We start from the raw sequence: 25,301 nt of genomic DNA on the forward strand, positions 1-25,301 counted from the left end.
AGTGATAAAGACTGAAGATATTCAGGCCACAAAATTATAAAATAAAGCAAAACTTTATACGATTGCAAACTCTTTTCCCCACAGAATATTGATATAAAAAGAAATCATTCTTCTCCTGTGCAAGGTATATACTCTCCTGCCCTCACCTGTGGGGTCACAAACAATATCATTCTTTCTAGGCCACCTTAGAACACCAGGCCCAAATCATAGAAAGAAAAATACAGAATCAATTTCAGCTTCAAACACCTTCTTAGATGTTGCCTAAGTCAGAAAAGAATAGTCAATACAATAAAATTGGGAGGTTGGGGTGGCTAGGGAATGTAATCATTTATTCGGAGTTTTACCTGGTACCCCAAATAAAGGCTCTATTATCCTAAGCTGAGAGTTTTTAGGGCATAAGGTGGAAGTGAATGGGATGACCCACTTGAGACAGCACCAAAAGAACAGATGACTTCACAGAACTGGAAGGCGGCAACAGGCAGAGAAAAAACACCGAACCATTAAAAGTGAACTGGGACAGCCCTTCGATGTCAGTACATCTCAAATTCCATTTCCCCTCACCTTTCCCAAAACCACTAGCCCTTTTGGCTAACCTGTTTAGACAATGCTTGATCAAATACATCACTCTAGAGCACAAAAAAATAAGTTAATTGTTATTTTATTGTAGAGGAAAAAATATCGTGAAATATTTGTTAAATAACAATAATTCCTGACAAAATCATTCTTTAGGGTGTTCAAGCCTCACCATCTGGTCAGCTGTCCCTCACCCTCGTGATAAGCTTCGTTAATATTGCCACAAACCACAGGAAAACCCAAAGATTTTCTAAATGGCTTCCAAATTTCTGCATAGATGCCCTTAATTAGTCCAAAAGTAAACAAGAAACAAGTTGGCAGAGAAATTAGGAGGATAGCTGAGAGGAAAAATGTTAACAATTGGTGAATCTAGAATGAAGGGTAAGTGAGTGTTCATTATACCATCCTTCTAACTTAATGTTTTAGTTACAGGCAGTCTGAAAAGTTGCTTTAGCATTATCGTGCTGTTTTCCAGACTTGCCTAAAAGTTAAAGTCAACGATTTCTTTTCAAACCAGAAGTAGAAAATCAGTTCTCCCCTAGGTGATACTCACTTTCCCTTCTGTCTAAAAAAGCTTCCAGAGCTTTCGGGAAAGTTTAAATTTAGGGGCCACAGTACACTGATATGGTTTTACAGTTCTTGGGAGGTGCGTGAGTCAAACTCTTATCGAAGGTCTGTGATGGTCACTGCTCTGTCCACAACAGTCACGTGGTTGCAGCTCTGCAGTGGGGAAAAAAAAAAGAAAGGGAAAGTCCTGGAAAATCTGGAAAAGTCATTTTTTAGAACTCCTTACTTAAAACGCTCATTCTAGCTAATGGTTCTCACTCTCAAAGCCAGTCTGCTACTTAAATAAATGGTAACTTTAGTAAGGGGTCTGGGAATCATTACTTCCACCAAGCCCTACCCGTAGACTGAATCAACGTAGGCCCATATACCTACATCCACACAAGGTATGTATATTCTAGAGTCATTCATAAAATATACATTTATTTAAAAGAATTGCTAAATTCATTGCAGTTTTTTGGGTCGTTATGTCAATCAGATAATAAAGTACCCTTCCTCTCACATGGGGAATGCTCACTTCCAACATGCAAAAGAGGTCTTTATAACTGAAAACCCGGACATTTTAAGGGGCTGGTGCAGCCTCTGTTTCAACATCCTGGTACCTAGACATTTATTAGATTCCAAGGCAGACGAACCTATTTCTGAACAGATCTGTCAGAAAGTTCTTTCTAATACTCAGCTGAAAACTGTCATCCCACGAGGTCTTAGTTTTAGTTCTGGGAGCCCTATGAAATACACTTGATACCTTTTCATACAACAATTCTTCTAACACTTCAAGTCAGTTCTCAGATCCTCCCTGGGGTTTCTCTTCTAAACAAACCCAGTTCCTATTATGTGACAAGGTTCTGGGTCCCTTTTCAATACTGGTCACTTTTCACTGAACCCAAAGAAATACTAATACTCCATGGTCAGCATGGAGTAAAGCAACACTATCACATTAGACTTGAGGGGCAAACTGAAACGTGCTGATCTTATCAGCAACTGAAACTTTTAATTCACAGAATACAACTTAGGGGAAAAAACGTCCTAAGAAGGTCATAAAAATCCGTATTATTTAAGCAAAGTTCCACAATCAAGTATACTTTACCTGTCTTAAGTGGCTTTTTCTCTTTGAATTCAAATCTCTTATTGAAGTACAGGCTTAGCAACTTATGTTGATGAAGAAAAAAACCTAACATTTAGTAAGCCAGCTACTGCACTAGGTACTTTCTGTACATTACTTCATCTAATCCTCTCAATAGCCCTGTAAAGCGGATATTCTAATTACTATCATCCCCATTTATAGATGAGAAACCTAAGGCCCAGGAAGGTTAAGAAGCTTGATGAAAGGTACACAGTCACTGAGTGGCAGCGCTAAGACTCAGCTTCCCTCCTATCCCACCCTGCTTCCCATATACGTCCTTATTAGGAAGGTTTGGAAATATAAATGACAAGGCTGATTTTCTATGTGGGCCAGAAAGGACAGTGCACCTCCTTAGCTCTGACTGTCCGTCCTGCTTGAAGCATAGCCCTGATTTCTTCCACACAGATACATACACAGAACAGAGGCGGATCCTTGCTGTGCGGATGGAATCCTTTCTGGCGACAGGAAGAAATCTCCTCTAGTCCATGGTCAGTGAGTTTAAAGAATCCAGTTCTGAAATTAAAAAAAGCAGGCCTAGAATCAAGAAAAAATGTCCCCCAAATCCCTAACAGACACACGCACGCACAGCACACACACACACGGCAGGGCAGGGCCCATTTTGAGACAGCTTCAAAAGCATGCTGGCTCATGGGGCCAGCCTGGTGGCATAGTGCTTAAGTTCACACACTCCACTTCAGCGGCCCGGGGTTCAGTGGTTTGGATCCCGGGCGTAGACCTATGCACCACTTATTAAGCCTTGCTGTGGTAGGCATCCCACATATAAAGTAGAGGAAGATGGGCACAGCTCTTAGCTCAGGGACAATCTTCCTCACCAAAAAGGGGAAGATTGGCAACAGATGTTAGCTCAGGGGCAATCTTCCTCACCAAAAAAAAAAAAAAAAAAAAAAGTATGCTGGCTCATAGGTCTCTTCTCCAGCAAATGAATCAGAGTTAGAGAATGACTCATCACTGACATCACACTAGTTTTGTTGGGAGAATTCACAGCAAATAACAGCATTTAGAATGAAAAAGAAGTTATAATCTGTTTGATTTTGAGATTCTGACATCAATCTCTTGAAATTCCTACTGCTTCAAGTCAAATACTTCAAATTTCTCATGTCCTTTTCTTAGAAAAGCACCTATATCATTGCTTGGCTATATTTTTAAACAAGCATCGTAGGTTTATCAGGATATGGGGCTTATAAGGAAGCCTTTTAGAACAGCCAATTAATGCTACAATCTATATATTTTATAGAGAACAAGGTCTTTTCCTCCGAGGCTTTTCCCCCATTATCTTCTCATAATACCTGAACCACGTCCTAAGTACTTACTCCTGGAACTTGGGGGAGCAAACAATGGCTATTGACTCTGGCAACATCATCTGGTAGGAGCAGTGAGTGTGCAGGTCGACACTGGAGAGGAAGGCGGTCTGTGTGGGATGAGTCTAAGAGAAAAAAAGTCAGAGACCCCCTCAGTGAGACCACACAGCCAAGCCTGGCCCACGGAGGAAGGCAGAGCCAAACAGTTCTCAACAGCTGACCACAACTTCCTTCCCAAGTACAAAGGCATTTGCAGCATGAGGGATATGCTCGAAGTTCATAATAAGTGATGAACTTCCTGTCCAGCACTGAAAACAAGTATAGTTTAACACGAGTATGTGAAGATACTCAGAATTTCCATTGACCGTCAAGATTTATTTGGCTCCTCACAAGCTCTCTCCATACAACAGAGAGTCACTCCATTCTGGAATAGAGGGTACATGCTGCCCCATACTTCAAGATGGCAGATGTCAAGGGCTTAACAAACCACAGTTAGATAACTGACTTCTTCCTGACAGAGGTCTTACAGGGTCAAACATGAGCCTGGGGCTCTAGAGGCAAAAGTGGCAAAAGCTGTCCTGTGGTCAAAGCATGTCATCCAAGGCACAAGAGGCAGGGGCGACTGGGATTCCAGCGTAGTCAAGTCATGCAAAGGACCCTGTCTTATTTGGGAAAAGAACCAAGATATCGAAATTGGAGGGTAATTAGTTAAAGCATCATCTAACGTGCATTCAGTTATTCTCATTTGTTTTTATACATTTAATGTTTTATTGAGCACATTCTCTGTACACAAAAGAACACCAATATAATGATGTATGTTCGTCTTAGAGGGTGTGTGATCTTAGATAACAAGAATGCAAAAAGAAGGACCCAATATGACTCAAAAAGACCACCAACCTTCAATGACAGAAAAGCACAAAAAATAAATAAGCGTACTTGACCAGTGTTTTCAAACCTGTTGTGCAAAAGTGCAGCTCCTGAGGAGCTTGTCAAAAGCACAGACTCCTGTGCCCCACCCCTGGAAAGATCCAACCTGAGAGGAAACTTTTTTCTGCAGAGAAAGCTCATTAGGGGCTGCCCTCGTGGCACAGTGGTTAAGTTTGGCATGCTGTGCTTCAGTGGCTCAGGTTCATGGGTTCAGATCTTGGGTGTGGACCTATACCACTTGTCAGTCACGCTGCAGTGGCGACCCACATATAAAATAGAGGAATATTGGCACAGATGTTAGCTCAGCGGTAATCACCTTCAGCAAAAAAAAAAAAAGTTCATTAAATGATTCTTATGTGCAGCCTCGTCTGAGAAGCACCACCTCCATAGAATGCTGTGACCAGCTCCCTGTGGAAGAGGTCTGCAGGACAGGGACATGTCAGCTGAGTGCTGACAGCAAATCCACACACCGGTCCTCATGGGCAGGTAAGAACTCTGGTGACAGCAAGGGAAAATCAGTTTCTACCTGATAATAATATGATCTACAGGATGATAATAGGACTGCTAGGGACAAATGGTCTGTGCCAACACCTTTCACCCCACGGTCAGAGCCAGGAGTTCTCACTGGTAACAAACGAGGCCTACAAAAGCCGATCTAGACCTCTGCTCTAAAGTTGGGTTAGATAGAAAGACAATGCAGAGACAGGGGCTCAAGAAATGATTGTTAAACTGAATCAAGAAACCTTGCCTTGAGCCTTTGCTCCCCCGTAACTACTGTGCCTTCTCTCTCTCCTTCCCTTCAGCGTTGAGTTTCTTGAAAAAACAGTTATGGCCACGGTGTCCACCATGCCAGGGAGAGGAAGGCATTTTCATGAAGAGAAAACAATGCACCAAAGGAGCAGAAATGAGCAAGGAGAGCGAATGCCGAGGGCAGCCTGGGTGCATGGATGGGGGCAGAGCAGCCAAGGGAGAGGAATGAGACCTAAGGCAGGGCCGAGACAAGGCGAAGGAGGGCCCTGCATACTGAGTTGGGGTTACACGATAGTTGGCGAGCGATACATGACCACACAAAGCTTTTGACCAGAGAACCTGCTTACAGCTGGCGAGGTACAGAAGGAAGAATTGATCTTTTGCATTCTCCTCTTGCCAATTTTAAGATCTGAGCAAACTTTAGGGTCTACTTTCTGTTTGTTTTTAATCCCAAGTTAGGAAGGAGTGGTACAGAAATATCATGAGAAAAAAAGTTGGAATACTATCACTTTAGGCTCTAAATTTGTTCCTGGTTGGGCACTCACTGATGTTAGAAATTCTTTTATTCATTTGCGGCTAACTTCTACCTAAGTCTAGACGGTAATTATTAACTTTCCCCCATCTCTTCCAGTTCCAGACTCCAACCTTGCTGAAATCAGGATCGCCTAAAATGATTCCCTCAGTTCCTCCAAATACAACCTCCAAAGTCTCTCTGTGGCTTTCTCTCTCTCTTCAACTCTGTCTCAGAGGAATCAGTGCCTTCTCCCCCACATGAAGATGAACCCCCTTTTGGTGTTTTTTGATTTAATACCTTGCTATCTCCACATTACCTTGTCTCTCCTGCCCTTTTATATCTGCTCCACTGGCTCACCGGGCATAAAAACGTGTTCAGACAACTACATGCAAGAACGTACATAAACCTTAAAAATGTTGGGTAAAAGAAGCCAGATACAGAAGAATACACATTATATAATTTCATGTATATGAAGTTCCAAACCAGGCAACACTGAGCTGTCGAGTTTAGGGATATACATTTAGATGGTAAAACCATAAAGAAAGCAAAGGATTTCCAGAAACATCAGGAGAGGGATTACCTGTCTTGGGGAGGAAGTGTGACTGGGCAGAAGCATGGGGGTGGGGGTGTGCTTGTGGCAATGTTCTATTTCTTGGCCTAGGTATTGTATGTACTTAGATGTTTGCTTAATGACTCACTGAAGCATACATTTAGTTTATGTACTTTTTCATGTTGTATTTCAAATATAAAGGTTTCAAAAAAACACAATCAAAACAAAACACATGTTCAAGGCTTTCACACTGAACCACAAATCAAGCAAACTTTCTCTCAACCCAGCTACTCCTTAAGCCATCATCCCATCTCTTTCCTTTCCTCTAGAGCTAAGCGCTTCAGAAAATTAGTGTCCATTTCATTATCTCCACAACCTCATTCCCCATTACCTCTTAAACCCTTATAATCTATTCCCACCACTGCCTAAAACCCACTAAATTGAGGTCGTCAATGACCTCACCAAATCCAACAGGCTCATCCAAGTCATCATCATTCTGGAGCTCTCTGCAGCACGTGATATGGTTAACATCCTGAAGTTTCTTCTTAAAACGTTCCTCCTTCTTTGGCTTTTGTCCCTTACCACTACTGTCACCCTTCTCTTAGAGCTCTGTGTCATTACTGACTACTCCCCATGCTCCCCTAGGTAGCCTGGCCCCAAGCTGCCAATGAATCTCCTCTGGCTCTCCACTCTCCTCCAGTTGCAAGGCTTCCAAGGTCAGTTCTATGCAGAGGACTCCCAGATCTCTTTCCTGCCTTGACCTTGCTCCCAAGTTCCAGCCACATTTCCAATGCCTGAGAACCACTCCCGCCGATTGAATGTCTCCCCAGTACCTTAAATTCAACATGCTCAGAACTGAACACATCCTTTGCCCCATTTCCAAGGTGAGTTCTCCTCCTGGAGCCCCTGTGTCTCCTTAAGAGATGATCTTTGCCACTCCTGTGAGTCAGGCCCCAAATCTCCAAGTCATCACTGACTTTTAGTCATCATCCCCTCTTACTCATTCCCCACATCCTCTGAAATTGTACATTCATGTCCTCCTTCCCAAACAGACTGCCAACACCCCAGCTCTCATTATTATTAGACTTTCTCACCACGCTAACCTCTTAAGTCATCTCCTTGCCTCAGCCTACCTTAAAACTGCTTTTATGTTAAATTTTCTAAAGTATGGCTTTGATCATACCATTGCTCTACTCAAAAACTTTAGGAGTTCTGCACTTACTAAAAAGCAGAATTATTCTGCTTGTCCACCCAGGACCCCCTTGAGCACTGCTCCAATGTATCACACTAAAGCTTAGTACTACTGTCCCTGACGTGAACCATGAACTCCAGCAAACTAGACCACTCCATGCTCCGGGGACACAGCCTGCCGATTCCAATGCTGTCCATTCCACACAGAACTCTCCCTTGGCTCCTCTTGTCAACATTCTAGTAAAATCAATACCAGGGAGGAGGGGGGTGACCCTTCCCTTCTCTGATTCCCATAGTGCTCTGTTTGCGCCTCCTGAAGCACATGGCACGTTCTGCCTCATGGGAAGAGGTATTATTTGTCTATTTGTCTAATCTCCTTTATAAGACTAAAATCGTATCTTACTCAAATCTGTACCCCCTGGCAGATAAGGAACAAGTTTTCTATCCCCCATACACCATAATGGGGCATACACACTAAGAGGCAAATATTCGTATTATTGAGCTGAAGAAAGGACAGAGGCACACAGGACTGTCTCATGGGCCAGGATTTCCCAAATTCTAACATCCAAGTATGTGTAACCTTCCCCAATCCAGAAATGAGCCAACTTGTTTCTATGTAACCCTGTCACACAACATGAAAATCAGCTTGGTCTGTGAGAGTGAGGGGTTAAAAAGGAATAGAAAGAAAAATTAAGAAATAATCTTTAGGGATGGAATTATATTTTACCTAAACATTACCAGAAGACTGCATAAGATATGCAGACACTTGAAAATCACCTATATCAGTGGCCCTTCTGGTTTACATAAAGGTATATGCTGCTTTAAGAAAGATCAAACGTAAGCATCTGAATTAACTTCCTTGACTCATTTAAAATATTTTGATTTATATACCTTTTAGGAAGATCATTTGTATGAAGGAGGCATAGCCTCTAGTCAATGTCCATATACATGAGGCCAGCATCCTATCACCATTCACACTCACAGGGCAATTGGGACTTTACGGAAATGGGTTCATTATTATGAAAAAAATTTTAAAAATTAAAAAAATTAGCCCTACATAGTTCCCAGAAATCAATACTGGAGTGCAAGCAGTCAAGTTTGCTATGGAAGTCAAGTCTGCATCCAACAGAAATAGTCTGGATACAATTCACTTTGCTCGAAGAAAGAAACAAGCTGTGTGTTCATAACACCATGAGAGAAGAAGAGACTAACCCTCAGAGAGCTCGGAATTGCTTACGTGAATCCAGCCCAGTGTGATGAGACCCTGCTGATCCTGTATGAGGAAAAGCTCTTCTTCGTTCTCGGTGTTGCAATAATCAGACCCGGCACTTTGCTTAGGGATGAGAACGTGGGTAATGGTAAACTCGTTCCTCATCTGTCAAAGGAGAAAACAGCTCGTCACAATTCCCTGGCACTTATGTAACCCCACTCTACCACAGCAGTGGAAAGTTAGACATCGATACAAGCGAAGGCGCTTCCCACTCCGGCACGAGTCTTCTTCATGCTCCCTGACTCCCTCACCTCAGTGGTTCACAACCTTGGCTGCTCGTGCACATTGTTTAGGGCACTCTGCAAAGCCACAGATGCCCACAGCCCTGGGGGAATTTCTTGCTGCAGCCAAACGGGTCTACTCCTGATTCTTGAGAAGCTCCGGGTATAGTACCACTTCTCTTGCTTTGTTCATGTCTAAAGTAGTTTCTCTTCTACTGTTTCCCTAAGTCCTTCTCATCCTTTAAAGCTCAGCTTAAGTCTATTCCACTTTAGTCACTTACTCATTCAGCAGTTAGTAATGGGTTCTTTAAGCGCCTCATTCAATGATCTTTCCTTCCTCAAGATTCCCTGTGCTCTTATTGTACATACCATTCAGCCTGCTACTTATCTTTCGGTGCATATCTCCCACCACTCCAAAGTGCTTGGGTACTTTTTGTGGACACATGCTATGTGCCTTACTTGTTTCATATTCCTAGGTCTCACCATAAAGCAGGTGCTCAAAAATTGGTATTCAGGTAGAATTAGGTATTTCTTACTACTAGCATTAAAATAGTCAGTTTAATTTAAGGGACTTTGAAAATCAATCAAATACAGGGTCACCAAATTCAAAGTGACACTGTGCTATCCATAGTTCCTTTGGCAGAGGGATCAGCACAAAGAGTAACTGACCCTGGATATCTTCTCTGAGATTCACAGGAGGCCAAGGGGGAAGAAATGGTCTCAGCTCAGGAAAGCGTTTTTTTCTTTACCAGTTTTCCACAGAGAATTCCACATGTCTCTACTCCCCGGGCAGTGTTGGCACTGGCTAACTGCAGAAACTGTGGGCAGAGCCTCCCGGGCACCACCACATGGCGCAGCCCATCAATTGTAGGAGCTGTAATGGAGAAAAAGGGAAAGCGTGAGGCCACGGGGCAGAGCCTCCCCAAGCAGATCTCCGAGGTGGCAGCCCTGGGAGAGCAATGCCAAATCATTGCGGTCTCCCCAACTGTAGGCAGAAAGTGGGGATCTCATGCTAATGGAAGAAGAAAAAGGGTTGTAAAGTCTCTTCTCCAATCTCTGGGCATGGCCATTGGGAGTACATTATTTTAAGAAAAGACAGGCAGCTTTAATCATTCAAGTTAAGACAAGGGTAAACTACTACTTAAAAGAAGTTTCTGAGCTATTCAGGAATTCTGTCACACTCTAATACAAAGGATTAAACAATAACCTCCCCCATTCAACTGAACTTTCATTTTTATTTTAAACCTCTTTTATGTCAGATAAGAACATGAGAGAGTATGACTTTCAATGAAATACACCAGGATATATTCTAGAAACAGAAACTAATTTGGGTAACTATTTACTTCCGAACACTTTCATTTAGAAGAAAGTTAAAATGCCAAAACGAAACAACAAAAAACATATTCTGGTGCTCAAAAACAGGCATGAACGAACAAAGCAGCTTGTCAGCCTACTTCAGAATGCCACGAAGGGACCCTGTCCCTGAACACCATGGAGAAACCCTGAGAGAGAGCCAGTAGGCTGAAGTTAGGGGGTGTCTTTCACAGTACTGTTTTCATTAAAAACAAAAAAAACTGAAAAAGGATGTTCTGCTTCTGCATATTCAACAGCAAGATCTGAATTCCTGGAGAGGTAACGACATCAGGCCAGGAGCCATGTGGTCACACGGAAGTCTGATGATGGTGTCTGAGGATTCTGAATTAAGGTTTGACACAGCCCTTTCCTTCCAGTTCAATAATCACTTACGAAGTGCACCCCAAGCAGACACTGTGCTCAGCCCACAGGGAACACAAATGTGAATAAAAGTCAAGCCCTAATCTGCAAGAAGTTAAAATTTAGTTATTGACAAATGGCTACACTGTCAGGTAAGTGATCTCTGCTGCATTACAGATAATAAGAGCTCTGGGAGTTTTCAGGAGAACAGAATGAATCTGACCGAAAAATTTAAGAAAAGCAGGGAACGCAGAAACAGAGAATGGAGATTTTAGGTTCAGGACAAACGTTAACAAACCTCTTTGGGTAAGAGAATCCAGGGACTGTTCTGGGAACACGAGAGTCCAGTCTGACCAGAGCACAGAATATGTATGAAGAAACAGTAGGGAGAGACAAGCGTGCCGAGTAAATGGGGAGAAACCCTGAAGGCCCGGCTTCAGAGTCCAGCCCCCTTGCCCATTCCTGTTCCTTTAAGTGGACCTTCTGCAAAGCTGACTTCCTTAAATGACAACTTTGAAGCTGATTCCTACCCCAAAAATCTATTCTAATGATCAAGGTACATTCCTTTTGCAGCTACTGTTATTTTCTCAGATAGCCCATTGTTGGTGAGAGGAGGAAAGAGTAGTTTTCATGGTCAGACTGAATCATCACCAACTATACACAATATTTATCTTGAGTAAGCTCCTCCAGGATTAGGAATGCTATCAGGGCAAGCACAATTCAGTAGCCTTTTTTTATATTTAAATAGTTGGTTGTTGAACTGCAAAGTGGCACAATAATTTTCAAATTCCCTTTACATACAGGCCAACAGTGGTCTCTAATTCATCCAACATTTCAAATGTCTGTATAACTCTTAAAAGCTGAGGGTCTGACTTGCAAGGATATTATTAGCTCTTCAGAAAATCAACCTGGCCTCAGGTGAATTATATGGCTGAAGTGAAGGCCACTTTCATAATATAGCCGGTGTGACAGGACACAGTATGGCAATACTGACCAAATGGCTTCTGTGGCCAGGGCCTAATGAGTGGGAACATGAGGTAATCTTAGGCTGATCCTCCAGAGTGACACTCTGTTTGGCTGCAGCTGAGATGGAAGAGGACATGAACAAACAGACTCACTACTTTCTGAGTTGCTCAGCGCTCCAGGTTTCAAGGACCTGTCCACCACGGGTGGCCTGCCAGGCCTCACAGTTGTATTACAGTCCGAAGGCTGTGTGGATGCAACAGGGGCCGTGGGGAACACATCTAGGGAGGGATTCTCCAAGTCAGGCACCAGTGGGCCGCTCGGGCCAGGGTCCACCTTCCCAAACTCCTGTACAATTTTCAGTCGCTCTTTTTCCAGCTCCTGGTTCCGGATCATCTCCTCAAAGGCATGGAACTGTTCCTGCTCCAGCTGTTGCTGCTTCTGTTGCGCTACCCTCTGTCTTTCCTTCTCCAGCTCCTGCTGGATGGCCACGTTCCGGGCAAGTTCTTCTGCTTCTTTCCTCTACAAAGAAAGAATAGGAGTGAGGCTAACACTTTATACTCAGGCGACTTCACACCGCAGGAGGACCAGGCCTTTCAGCAGGGAGATTTCCCAAAATGTCCTTCTGCTCTGGGCTGATTTCTAAGGACAGCATTCATGCTTCTCTCAGTACCTCTAGACCCATGGAGCAGTCACACTCCTTTCAATCTCGCCACGATATACATAGTCTTCAAGGACGAAGTCACAGTCCTCTCAGTGCCCTTCCTCAGTGACTCTAACCAACGCATTTTCTTCTTTACCAAAATCTCGGTGCAACTTATTATCTGCACCTCATAATCTGTATCACGTACAGTTTTATGTTCTGTGCCATGTATACATTCTGTATCCTGAGTAAAGCTGTAAAATAGAACCAAATCCAAACTTATACCTGCTATGTTTGGGGTCTCTATCAAATTGTCACCCAAAATGAAGCTTCTGAATTTTTTGTGGTGATCAGGTCAATATAGAGTGATGTTTTAAACTGTAAGAAATAGCAAGTAATAACCTCCTTCACTAAGGTTTTCCCTCACTCAGTGCCTTAGAAATATATGCCTCATAGCTGTCTACCCCTCTGCTGATCTTCAACACGAGTCCAGAATAGAGCTCAGCAGACAGCTGCAAACGAATGGGGAAGTGCTTGTAGTGTGTATTCACATCTGACACAGGCCACGGACGTGCCTTGGGAGGTCCTCCATGTGCTTTAACTGACTCTTCCTAACAAGAATCATTTGAAAATAGCTTGAGAAAAAAATCAATTATTATAAACAGCTTCAGGCAGAATCCACTGTGAATCAAACCCCCAAACTTCTCTGCTCTAAAAACCTATGTTTTAGGCGCCAGCCTGGTGGTGCAGCAGTTAAGTTTGCATGTTCTGCTTCAGTGGCCCAGGGTTCGCCAGTTCACATCCCGGGTGCGGACATGGCACCACTTGTCAAGTCATGCTGTGGCAGGCGTCCTACATATAAAGTAGAGGAAGATGGGCATGGATGTTAGCTCAGGGCCAGTCTTCCTCAGCAAAAAGAGAAGGATTGGCAGCAGATGTTAGCTCAGGGCTAATCTTCCTCAAAATAAATAAATAAATAAAAGCCTATGTTTTAGTGAGAATTTTCAATGTTCTTAGGTTCTTGCTCTGGATACAGCAGACAGGCAATGGATTTCCTATCCCTCAAGTGACTCTCTTGGACAAGCAGAGTAAATCTGTGGTACAATCCTCAGCCTAAACACTTATGTTCTACTTCTTTGAGTTTCTGGCCTTTGCCAAAAAAAGTAAAATATCACATTAAAATCACAGAATCTGCTGAAATATCATATTACAAGGCCAGGGCACAGTCTAAGAAACCAAAACAATCTCCTTTTCTTTTTCTTTGCTGTTATATACTAACCTTTTCTTCATTATATTCTGTATATTCTTTGGTATATCGTTTTAACAGCTCTGCCTTCAGCTCTTCTGCTTTGGGAAATGCAATCTCCTTTAATTTCTGAGACACAAAACAACAAAACTGAGAATTAACAATTCTCTGATCAATTAACTGAACAATTAACTTCCAGCTAATTAAGTAGAGAAGTAAAAAGACTTAAGTCAAGTTGGCAAATGGCAAAAATGTTTCCAAAAACAATTTAAAATCCCCCTACTGTCCCGTCCCTGCTACTTCCTAACTGATCTGGTGAAATGGCCTTAGCTCCTATTGCAGGATTTGATGCTCAGATGAGACACCACTAGCTTTACCTTGGAGGCAGTCTGTGCCACTCTGAAGCTTTTAGATGGGCAACGGTGAAAGTAAAGACCCACCTTTACCGTGTCTCTCTTTTCAGGAATGACAGCTGATTTGTAATCTCGATGCTTTGGTAGTTTCTCAATAAAGAGCCTAAGGGAACAGACCAGAACGATTATGATGCAAAGAAAATGTCAGAAAGACTTTTGAAGCAATGAACTGTATCCTGCAGCCACTGCGTGACGGGTTTCCAGATGCGCAGGGGAGGGGCAACAGGCACACCCAGACAGGCCGTACTCTGCACCCATCCCCATCCCTGTAAAAGAGGAACAGAGCATTTCCCTCTCCTCCCAAAGCAAGTGTGCAGCAGCAAGCAGCAGACTCCTACAACAAAAATATGGGAACAAAGCCTATCCTGTGCCCAAAAATATACCTCCAAAGAGATTCTTTTCTTGCTGCAATAGTGACAGGCTTCCAAAGGAAGGGGTCTCTGTTACAAAACATTCTCCAGAGGACAGTTTGGCAGGCAAGGGAAGGAGGCTAAGAGAAAACCCATGTTCTATTAGTACTCCTGGCCCTGGGTGACCTTTAACTTAGGGTTTTTTCCTTTGGGATTCATGTTCCCTCATATGAAGAATATTCCTTACATCATAGTAAGCACCAAGATGCTTAGATAGTAAATGCGCTGCATGTGTGTGACATGCGCATGTTATATGTGTAATATGCACTATGATCTCTGATGAAAAGTGCTTAGAGAAACATAAGATGCTAGACTTTCTCTCTCAATTCTTGTCCTTGGCTATAAAGCTCGGTGGGAAAAATAACTTGAATCAATTCACAGACCTGTAACATTTATGATATCTACTTGGGTACAGTGAAAACAAATAGAAGTTCAGTAACTTGTCACAGCCCAGCGTGGTGGATTCAGAATCCCAAGAGCAGCAGGCCGGTTCCAGCGTCTACTCTTTTAACCACTACACCATACTGCCTCCATATGGCTCCTGCAATGTCCAGAACCTTTGGAGGGGTTCTGAAAAAGGAATCTGTTGATAGAATTAAGTTGCAATAAATACAAGTTGAGATCCAAAACAAATAAATTGAGGGTAGCTTGCCCACAGTCCTGAAAGACTACTGTAGCTGGGATTGACTGGCTCTTTTCCACTTTTTGCCCCAGTAAGGGAAAAGAAGAAGACCCCTACCCACACAGACCCTCTCTAGATGAGCCCTCCTCCTTCAGTACAATACTAGGCACATGAAAACTCACTTCAATCCAATTTGAAGAGTCCCCTCAGGCAGGAATGAATTCTAAAATCAAAATGATTCTAAAAATCTTCCCTTTGGGTTCAAGAAAAAGATATAAACAGTTTCCTTGAAGTTTATATTTAAAACAAGTACAGATTCATTTGTTCAACCATAAAGTCCTGAAGAGGATATTAAGATAAATAGGAGATAGTTCTTGTATTCAAGAGACTTACAATTCAGCAACTCTCTCGTGTTCGCCCTACAGACCAAGGTACATGTTCACTACCTTCCGCAGGCTGAACGTGCTTTGCCTCGAAGCTCAAATCAGGTAGGAAAGTACCAGGTCATAGAAACCCCACACCTTACGTTCACTTAGCTCCCAACCTGAAGGAATAGAGTGTAAAGTCCCTGAGGCCAGAGACTTCTGTGTCTCCTGCTTCTCTGTACTCCTCTACAGCCAGCACAGTGCCCTGTGGAAAGAGGCACTCAATACACATCTGATGAATAAATGGTCTTAAGGCCTCTGGATGAGCTGAGGGAGAAAACCAAAGTGTAAAAAAGTATATACAGTACACTAACTTAGGTATAAGAAAGGGGAAAAATTATATATATGTGTGTACGTATCTATTTATTTGCCTACAAGTATCTAAAGGAACATAGGAAGTATATACAGAAAGTAATAAAAGTAGAGGGCAGGGGAAATAGGGTGGATGAGATAAGAGGGAGAGTGAAACTTTTCACCATAAATCTTTCTAAATTATTTCGACTTTAAACCACGCAATGGGATCTAGTTTATACGTAAAGATAAAAACTTTCAGACCAGTACAAGAAACCTTTCCCTTGTTTTAGCAACTGTAGCCCATTTCCTGAATGGGGACATACGGGCAGAAGGGCAGAGAGGATGGGTCACATAACCTCTGCCCCATACCGGAGGCAGCAGAGCTCAGTGGTAGGAGGGAAGGCTCGGCAGCCACCCTGCCTGGGCTCCAATCCTGGCTGTGCCATTTACCAGCTGTGTGACCTCGGGCAAATTACTTAACCTCACCATCCCTCAGTTTCTTTATATATATCAATTATATATACATGGAGACAAACTAGTACTACCTGGTAGGACTGCTTTGATGCTTAAAGAAATTTAAAAAACCCCAAAGTGCTAAGCACGGTGCCTAGCACAGAGCCAACATCTGCTACGTGCTTATATGATTGTTTTTACTAATAAACAAACAACCAAAAAATGGGAGCAAGAGTAAGAGATGAAGATGTTCACATGCGGCAGAAACATTCTAGCCAGAGACTAGTTGTGGCCCAGATGGACACTGTTCTCTGGGGTTAGATCCAGTTGCAGCCTAGAGAGAGGAAATGATGCATTGGCAAAAACACAAGCAAAACAACCGAATATAACAGTAGAAAAAAAGAGATATGCAGAAAAGTAAATACGAAAGGTGAATAAGTACATGAAATGGTACTCAAATTTACATATAATGAAAGAAATTCAAATTAAGAGGAGATACCATTTTCATCTACCACACTGGCAAAGGTTTAAAAGTAGATTATCAGCAGTACAGGCAAGGGTGTAGGGAAATGTGTGTTCTTACACACTCTTAGCAGGACTGACTGTCACTTGATAAGAACTTTTTTCTTAGGGGAGGGAGTGGGGTGGGAGACAACTATGGAAAATTTAAAATGAGTATATCCTTTAAACTCACAATTCCACCTCTACGAATTTATCCTACACAATAGTACAAAGATACATGTACAAGACTATAATGCTATACATATACAGCATTGTTCGTATAAGTAGGGAAAACTGAAAACTGAAATGTCCATCATTAGGGGATCATTTAATAAATTACAGTGTACCCAAATGTGAAAAACAACATAATCATTCATTCAGTCAACAAATATTTATTGAGCATCTACTACGGGGTCAAGCATTATTGTAGAGGCTGGGGATTTGGCAGTGAACGACACAGTCACAAATTCCTCCTTACCATGGAGTGTACTTTACAGTAGGGAAACAGACAATGAACAAAACAAAAAGTATGTGGATTATCAGTGCTAGGGAAAAGTCATTAATAGGGAAGGGGAATAGGAAGTGACAGGGGAAGGGCTGAAATTTTAAATAGGGCAGCTAAGGAAGCCATCATTGAGAAGGTGGCATTTGAGAAAGGACCTGAAGAGAGTAAGCTATGAAGAGATCTGGGATAAGATGATTCCAAACAGAAAAAATGACACCAAGGCAGAATGAGATGGATCAGTATGTCCTGATATGGACAGACTGTTAAGAAAGCGAGTTGTAGAACAGGATATATTGTATGATGTCATTCATGCTTTAAGAAAAAAGGATAAACGTGAGCCTGTGTGCTTACATGGGCATAAACATTTTCTTGTTCACACAGGAAACACAACAGTGGTTACCTCTGGTGGTTGGGACTTTTCTCTTCACTTTAATATCTCCATTGCTGTACGATTTGAAAAATTATTTTAATCATGAGCCAATATTAATTTTGTGTATAAAAATGTCTAATCCAAAAAATCAAGCAGAAATTCTCTAACACGGATATAGCAAGGATTCTCATATCATCTCTTCCAATCTTAAAAGTTAATCAGCAAAGTAAGCATGATCACAGATGAAAACCCTCTTCCGGCATAAGCCCCAATCCCAGTGGTAAATATTTTCAATGCAGGTGACAGACCACGTTCAGAAAGTGGGTTTGTGTTACAGAAGGCTCACCCAGCAGACAGGAATTGCCTAAGTCCTCTGTAACTCCCTTCTATGCAGCCCAGTCAATGACCATAAAAAGCTGTGAAAGAATCCACTGCCTGGATTATTATCTGTGGTCATCATGAAAATATGCACTGATTTAATGTGCTGAAGATCCTTCTTCTATACTGGGGTCTGCAAAAGGCAAAGCGTTCCTGCAGTAGGCAAAGCCAGCGAGGGGGAAATGTGCTTGAGATCATTAAGATGCCTGCACTGCTCCAGGGAAAAGAAGGAACAGCCCTTTTAAAATCCTGAACTAAAGTATCCACAAAAGGTCTAGAAAATCTCTTAGTAGTGGAGGAGGCAGAGGAGTCGTGAGCTAGGTGCCTGCCTCCGCCCTCTTCTCGGCCTGGTTGTACTAATTGCCAAAGGGAGCCACTGTTACCAACAAGAATATACCAAGTAAAATGCGCTAGAAAAACAGACCGAGAACTTTTTTGCAACTCCCAGGGCTTGTTCAGTTCATAGAATCAGAATTAGGGTCTAGAAGAAATCTGCAGAAAAAATGAAGGTAGCTACATTCATTGCTTCAGGCAAAGCCAATCCAAGTCCTAAATTAAACCCTAAATCTAACAAATTAAGTAAATGAGCTGCTACATCCCACCCCCCTCAAACTCAGCTCTCCTCCACGCCTAGTTTATCATATTAAAGGGTCGTAAAAGTGTAACCATATACAGGAACAGACTCCCCATATCAGTCTCACTGTTAACACTGATAATCATGTCACTCAAAGAGACACCAACTCACAGAAAAAAATCCATTTCTTAAGTATCTGTGTACTCTTAATCCTACCCCCTTTGCCTATTGAAGAGTTTATTGCTACAGTTAAACCCTCTATACCATCAGCCACTCCTCCACAGGATCCTTTATAGGAGCAGAAAATACGCTTTAGAATCTCCCATCTTGAAATACACACCACACATTGTCACACTCCTTGTCCTCCTTCAATTGCTTCCTCATTTTTCCATTTTCCTTCCTACCCAAACTTCTACAAAGAGTTGTCTATGCCAGGTCTTGGCAAACTACAGCTAGTGGGTCAAATCTGGCTCACTATGTGTTGTTCTAAATAAAGTTTCATTGAAACACAGCCACACCCATTCCTTCATGTATTGTCTATGGCTGCTTTCACATTACAAAGCAGAGGTTGTAACAGACTCAAATGGCCTGCAAAGCTAAAAATATCTACTATGTGGCCCATTCCAGAAAAAGTTTGGTGATAGTCTATTCACTGTCCACTTTCTTACTGTCTATTCATCTTTCAACCCATTCTAGTGTCTCTTTAATCCCTCTAGTAAAATTGCTTATCAAAATCACCAATGACACCATGTAACCAAACCCAAATCCTCACACAGCTGACCCAGCTGACCACTCTCCTGCAAACACTGTCCTCTTTTGGTTCCCATGGCATCACTTTCTCCTGGATTTCCTCCTGCCTCTGGAACCTTCCTTCAAAGTCTCCTCTGCTGGCCCTCCCTGCACTAACCAACCTCAGGACTCAGTGCCAGGCTCCTTCCTTTCTCATCCTACAATCTCATTATCAAGGATTCTTGATCCTTTTATGTGCCATGGATCCTCCTGGCATCTGAGGTAGCCTACAGTCTCCTCCTCAGAATAATTTTTTAAGATATAACACAAAACAAAAAGGATTACAAAAGAAACCAATTCTACTGAAATATAGTTTTCAAAATATAAAAAATTATGATATGTGCTTCTTTATTAATGCATTGTTAATACATTTTAAAAAAGGATCTAGTCATGGGTTTAATAACTATACTGAAATTGTGCATAGTGATAAGTGTAAATGTTATTTTGAGATATCAGCAACAATTGTGGTATGATACGAAAATACCCTGATTTCTACTGGTGACAAAATTACAACTATTATTAATACTAGCGTGGTTTGAGGTCTACATTCAAAATTGAAGGAAATGCTAAATTTCAGTTAGAGGTTGGTAAAAACAAGAAAAGTTTTCCCAACCAAGTTCATGGACCACGAATTCTATCAATGGATCCCTGTGGGTTCCTGGACCCTGGATTAAGAACCTCTGTGCTGGAAGGTCTCAGCGGTTCTCATGGCTTCAGAACCATTGTATGCTGAGGACTTCTGCATTTGTATTTCCAACCCAGACCTCTCCTCTGAGTTCAGACTGGTACATCCAGCCTCCTGCTGCACATGTCTACTTGTATATCTCACAGGCCTCTCAAGTTAACATCCTAACATGTCAAACAAACCAGACCTGAACCCCTGACCCCTACCCAGTCCCTTTTCGACACCATTCTCCCCATCTCAGTAAATGGAGTACAACATCCTAAGTTGCTCAAGGCAGAAAGCCGAGGTCAACCTTAATACTGTCTTCTTTCCCAGACTATCAGTAAGTCCCGCAGACTCTGCCTCTAGAATGCCAAATCCATCTGCTTCTTTCCAGGCCATTATACTCCTTAAAGCCAGCAGCCTCCATCCTAAACAGCTATAAGTATCCTAACTAATCTCCCTGCCTTCTCTTAACACTCCTTCCACCATTCACCACACAGCAGCCAAAACTTATATTTTTAAAACATAAGTAAGATTGGGTCACAATCCCACTTAAAACGCTTCAATGGCTTTCTATTGCTCTCAAGATAAAATGCAAACTCCTTAACATGGCCTATAAGATCCTGCATGATTTGGCCCTGCCTGCCTCTCCAACTGCATCTGGAGTCATTCTCTCCCTTTACTTGCTACATTCCAAACACAACGATCTTCTTTCAGTCTTCAGAACACACTAAGGTCTTTCCTACCTAAGAGCTTCTGAACACACAGTTACGTCTGTTTTAAATGTTCTGCCCCATGCTTTGGAATAAGTAACTCTCTGGCATCCTTCAAGTCTCAGTTTAAATCTTACCTTCTCAGACAGACCTTACTCTGACTACCCTAGTTAATTAGATACCCTTGATTATTCTGTCACAGCACTCTCTCTGTTGCTTTCATAGCATTTACCTTATTTTGTGACTATATATTTATTTGCTTAGCTGTTTATTTTCTTTTCTGTAACTAGAAAGGTACTCCAATAAGCGCAGGGGCAATTTTAATTAGGTCCAGGACCTAACGCAGTGCCAAGTAGACAGTAGGTACACAGAATATATATTTGTTGAATGAATATGATCTTTGCCTTCAAAGCACTTTCTATGTGGGGCAACAGGATCCAGAAAGCCCTTCAGAAAATACTTGGTAGAGTGATTCCATGAGTCTACTGAACTTTCTAAACTATGATTCTCGAAAAGAATGGTGCTCCTGGGTCTCATTCCAGGAGAACTATCTACAAGATTATTGGAAATATACAAGGATACTATTTCTACCAGCAACAGAGTATATGAAGAGAGGGACAGTAGCCAAAGAAACTTCTCGGGAAAATAAATTTTGTGCCCATTGTGTCTAGGAATGAAAACCTCACAACAGCAAAGAGAGGCAGGAATGTAATTATAATTCTATGACATTTTATCAACATTGAGGCCACATGTCAGAGCATGATGACATGGATGGACTGCAAGATCTTTGAGGAAATGGCACTACTTCTAAACTTGGAAGAAAAAAAAAGACAACAGTAGTTCCTTTTCTCCACTCTAATATTATAATGTGAATCCTAAGTAGTCCACTCTTATCACCTATTGTTCTTTAGAGCACTGGTTCTCCACTGGGGCAATTTTGCCTCTCAGAGACTATTAGGTAAAGTCTGGAGACATTTTTGGTTGTTACAACTTGTGGGGGGAGGAGATGTTACCGGCATCTAGTGGGAAGAGACCAGGGATGCTGCTAAATACCCTACAATGCACAGGACAGTCCCCACAACAAAGAATCATTCAGCCCAAAATGTCAATGATGCCAACGTTGAGAAACGCTGCTTTAGAGCAGTATGTGATCAAAAAATGTGATATAATTGGTATACATATATCATCTCTGGGAGGACAGATAAGAAACTAATAAAAGTGAATGTCTCTGGGGAGGGGAATGAAAGTTTAGGGGAAAAGAGGAGTGGTAGGGAGACTTAGTTTTCAAATATTTATACCCTCTTGTGCCTTCTGAATTCTGTACCATATGTATGTGTTACCTATTCAAAAAACAATAATAAAAAATAACCAAAAAATAGTTAGTGGGCCTCAAGACTATTATCTCAAGACTGCCTTCAACTCATAGAACATTACCAAAAGGAAAACAAAAAGAATAGGTAGGACCTATGTTGTAGAACGAATCCTGAGTTAAGAGTTAGAAAATCTGGGTTTTGTCACTCCAAACTGTGGAACAAAGCATATCACTAAACCTTGAGCTGGTTTCCTCATGTGGAGAATAGGAGGATGACACACCCAACTCAATGCACACAGAACTGCGAAGATCAAACAAAATAATGCAGGTGAAACACTCTATGAACTATTAAGAGCCAAAAAATACATCGTAATTATGATTAGTTTTTAAAAAGTCCCAGTATGATGAAAGAACAAGCCTAGAAATTACAAATAAAACCCCTTAACATCATTCCCTTCCTAAATTACACATCACTGCATTGTCACTGGGGTTATAGGCATTGTTCCCTGTTGACTGTACTGAAATCTATTTATGCTGCCTACCCTAAGATGCTAAGCAATTCAAGGTGAAAGTTCTTATGATGAGCCACACAAACTGTAGGTGGTAATACTTATCTGATGATTTGCATGATTGTGATAAAGGCTAAGAAGAAAAAACTTTTTCTGAATCACTTAATTTGCTACAAAATAAGTAGAGGTGAGGAATTTTCCCTCTGCTGAACCTCAACAATAATCCTATGACTGGATGCCTTAATAGAGAAAGGACAGGAAAAACATTCATCAATACAAAACATGTGTACTTTAACCACCAACTCTTTCACCTACCAGCTGGGCCATGTGGGCACAGGCCAAAGAGCTAGGTCTCTTACTCATGAAATTACTGAGTCATGAAAATAATACTTTCAGTACTCATGTCTTTGAATGTCAAGGACAGCCAATACGTAGGAGATGCCAGCAAAAATGATTAATGATAATGATGCTGTAAAGTTCTGTAGTTTTAGCAATTCTGAGCAGAATAAATGAGCACAAGAGTAGGATAAGTAAGGCACCAGTCATCGGAAAAGAAAAAGGAAACTGGAGGTGTCTTACGTGATATATTTGTTATAGAGGATGAAGGCATGTTCAATGTTGCCTTCCTCTGAGTAAATGGATGCCATTCGGATAATCTCGACTCCAGAGCGGAAGTATCGACGGGGTGGAATGTCTTCATTTATCTCCACTGCGCTACCAATCTGGGAGAGAGCCCTCACCCGGTCTTCGGGTGGGAGGCTTACGTCTCCATGGTCAGACATCAGGGCCAAGAAGTTCTGAGACAGAATGGAGAAAACAGATAGCATCAACACCATGGCCCCCATCATCCCAGGACAGCCTAGCATACAGTATGTTTATCCCATGAACCTTTACTTTACTAATAAATTAAGAGAAAAATACCATATGCTGTGGTTCATATCAAATAAGGTCTCCTTCCCACAAGAAGGCTGAGACCCTCAAGGAAGCCCATATCATGATTGGCAGACTCAAAACCACACAGTCCCTATGCCATAATTAGGTGGTATAACCATGTTGGGCCACAGGGGGTTCATTTCCAGTCTTCATGCTAATCATTCCCTGTCATTAGGTGGCCTTGCCCTCAGCATCATAACAGCAAGGACAGTGTCTTCTATTTTTTGCATTATGTCTCCTCCTGGCTACCCACTTCCATCCACATAGTACCTGGCAGAATGTACTCAATGAATTTTCATTATGATTGTTAACCGACTTCAAGTTTGATCACTTTTATTTCATCTGAGAGTAACTGACATTTTTTCGGTGGTGTACTTTTTCATCTTTGAGCACAAGGTTTGTTAGGGGAACTGGTCTGGGAATGAACGCTCATAATCCTAACTCCGCTCACTAAACCACTGTTCCAGTCAATCTACAACATCATTCCTCATATCATGGCAAGGAATTCAGATTTTGAAAACAATTTACTCAAATCTATCTTCAAAGACTAAGCAGTCTTTGAATCACAAAAGGGCATGAAGGTAACCTGGAATGCAAAAAACAAACCAACAAACAACCTGGGGGTTTTCCCACCCTGGGTCTCAAACTGCAATAATTCTACAATCTTTCTAGATATTGTTGCGATTGAAATGGGATTCCAACTTCCAATCAGATATTACTCTACATCATCTCCAAAAAGAATCTGGGAATTTGATACATATTGAATTTCAGCGCACTCTACCCAGCACACTGTAGAATATACAAGCTACGGTAGAATTCATTTTGCAATTCGAGGCCCTGTGTCCCTATTTTGTCTTTTCAATTTTATACCTTACTCCTTTCCAACAGAGTTTTCGCTTCAGTCAGGATTCTGATGTGCCCAGAAATCCTCACTGTTCAGTTTCATTTGTCTATCCACTGTTTCTCCGTTTCCACCTCAAGCCCTCCCTCAGAGATAGTGTTCTCTCGGCCAGTTCTATCTCTAGGTCACACTTGCTCCACCAAGCTTCCTCTCTAAAACACCCTCACTAATAGTACAAAAGCTGTAGGGACTACGAGGGAGGCAGAGGTATTCCATCTCCCACAAAGCCTTTTTAGAGACTCAGAAAGCTTCTAGCAAATCTAAAACCTCCACTAGTCGCCTAATTAGCAAACTCAGCGCAGAGCCCATTAAAGCTAACGGAAGGAGAGGATGTTTGTTGCATCTCAGTACCTCTAGGGAGAGGATCTTTTGGATCGAGAATGGGACCCCTTCCTGACGCCAGCTCGGTACTCGGTATTACAGGGCTGAGCAACACTCCAAAGAGGAGATGTAGCATCCGCGAATGAGAGGGGAAGGTGGCGTAAAGCACTGAGGAGGCGGCGAAAGGAAGTAGGAGGAATGAGCAGAGGGGCGTATACTGTAGGGAGGGACCTCCTGACACCTGCTTGAGGCTCCCTTCTTGAAGGCACTCAAGCCCAAATTGCCAAGCCGGGGCAAAATCATCCGTTTTCGGGTCGTTCGAGGGCGGTGGGCGGGGAAGCACTGGGCCTGGCTGGGGACCGGAGCCCTAAGGGTCTTCGCGCGCAGCGGGTCAGGCAAGGGGCGTGGGGGAGGAGAAGGCTGCAGGCCCCACACTCACGGCGGCCGCTCCACTTCACGGTCCGACCACGCTCAGCACCCCGGCCCCACCATATTCCCGGGACCCTTCCCCACCTGTCCCCGCGGATGGCAGTCGGAGCTTCCGGAAACGTCACATCCGACCCCCGCCCCGTCCCGTCCCGTCCCGCCCACTCCCGCTGGTCTGACAATTCCATTCCCGGGAACCGAGCGCCCGGGGCCGCGAG

General features: G+C 42.4%; 1 protein-coding gene across 7 annotated transcripts; it reads right to left on the reverse strand.

Moving 5' to 3' along the window:
* Positions 1-640: 640 nt before the first annotated feature.
* Positions 641-25,301, reverse strand: STAMBP (STAM binding protein). 7 transcript variants are annotated; one of them, XM_014829823.3, is made up of 10 exons: positions 25,171-25,301; positions 23,082-23,299; positions 14,008-14,083; positions 13,601-13,696; positions 11,834-12,200; positions 9,752-9,876; positions 8,749-8,886; positions 3,592-3,704; positions 2,674-2,773; positions 641-1,293 (listed from the first exon to the last, which is right to left on the reverse strand). In XM_014829823.3, the coding sequence occupies exons 2-10, from the start codon at positions 23,282-23,284 to the stop codon at positions 1,237-1,239; spliced, it is 1,275 nt and encodes a 424-aa protein (XP_014685309.1). In that variant the 5' UTR covers positions 23,285-23,299; positions 25,171-25,301; the 3' UTR covers positions 641-1,236. The 7 variants fall into 7 exon arrangements, with proteins under 7 accessions (XP_014685309.1, XP_014685307.1, XP_044628609.1 ...); XM_014829821.3 differs by having other exon boundaries at positions 25,097-25,222; XM_044772674.2 differs by having other exon boundaries at positions 24,899-25,191.

The sequence above is a fragment of the Equus asinus genome, chromosome 6, assembly GCF_041296235.1.
Source record: "Equus asinus isolate D_3611 breed Donkey chromosome 6, EquAss-T2T_v2, whole genome shotgun sequence".
NCBI classification, from domain to species: domain Eukaryota; kingdom Metazoa; phylum Chordata; class Mammalia; order Perissodactyla; family Equidae; genus Equus; species Equus asinus.

Bases quoted from the DNA above. Each gene is read 5' to 3' on its own strand.
- STAMBP (XM_014829823.3), bottom strand. From the start codon at position 23,284: ATGTCTGACCATGGAGACGTAAGCCTCCCACCCGAAGACCGGGTGAGG. The intron at 12,201-13,600 runs GTTAGTATATAA...CTTTCTTTGTAG, and splicing joins CAGAATATAATGAAGAAAAG to AGGAAAGAAGCAGAAGAACT. The intron at 1,294-2,673 runs GTATGTATCTGT...TCCCCACTGCAG, and splicing joins AGGATCCGCCTCTGTTCTGT to AGCTGCAACCACGTGACTGT.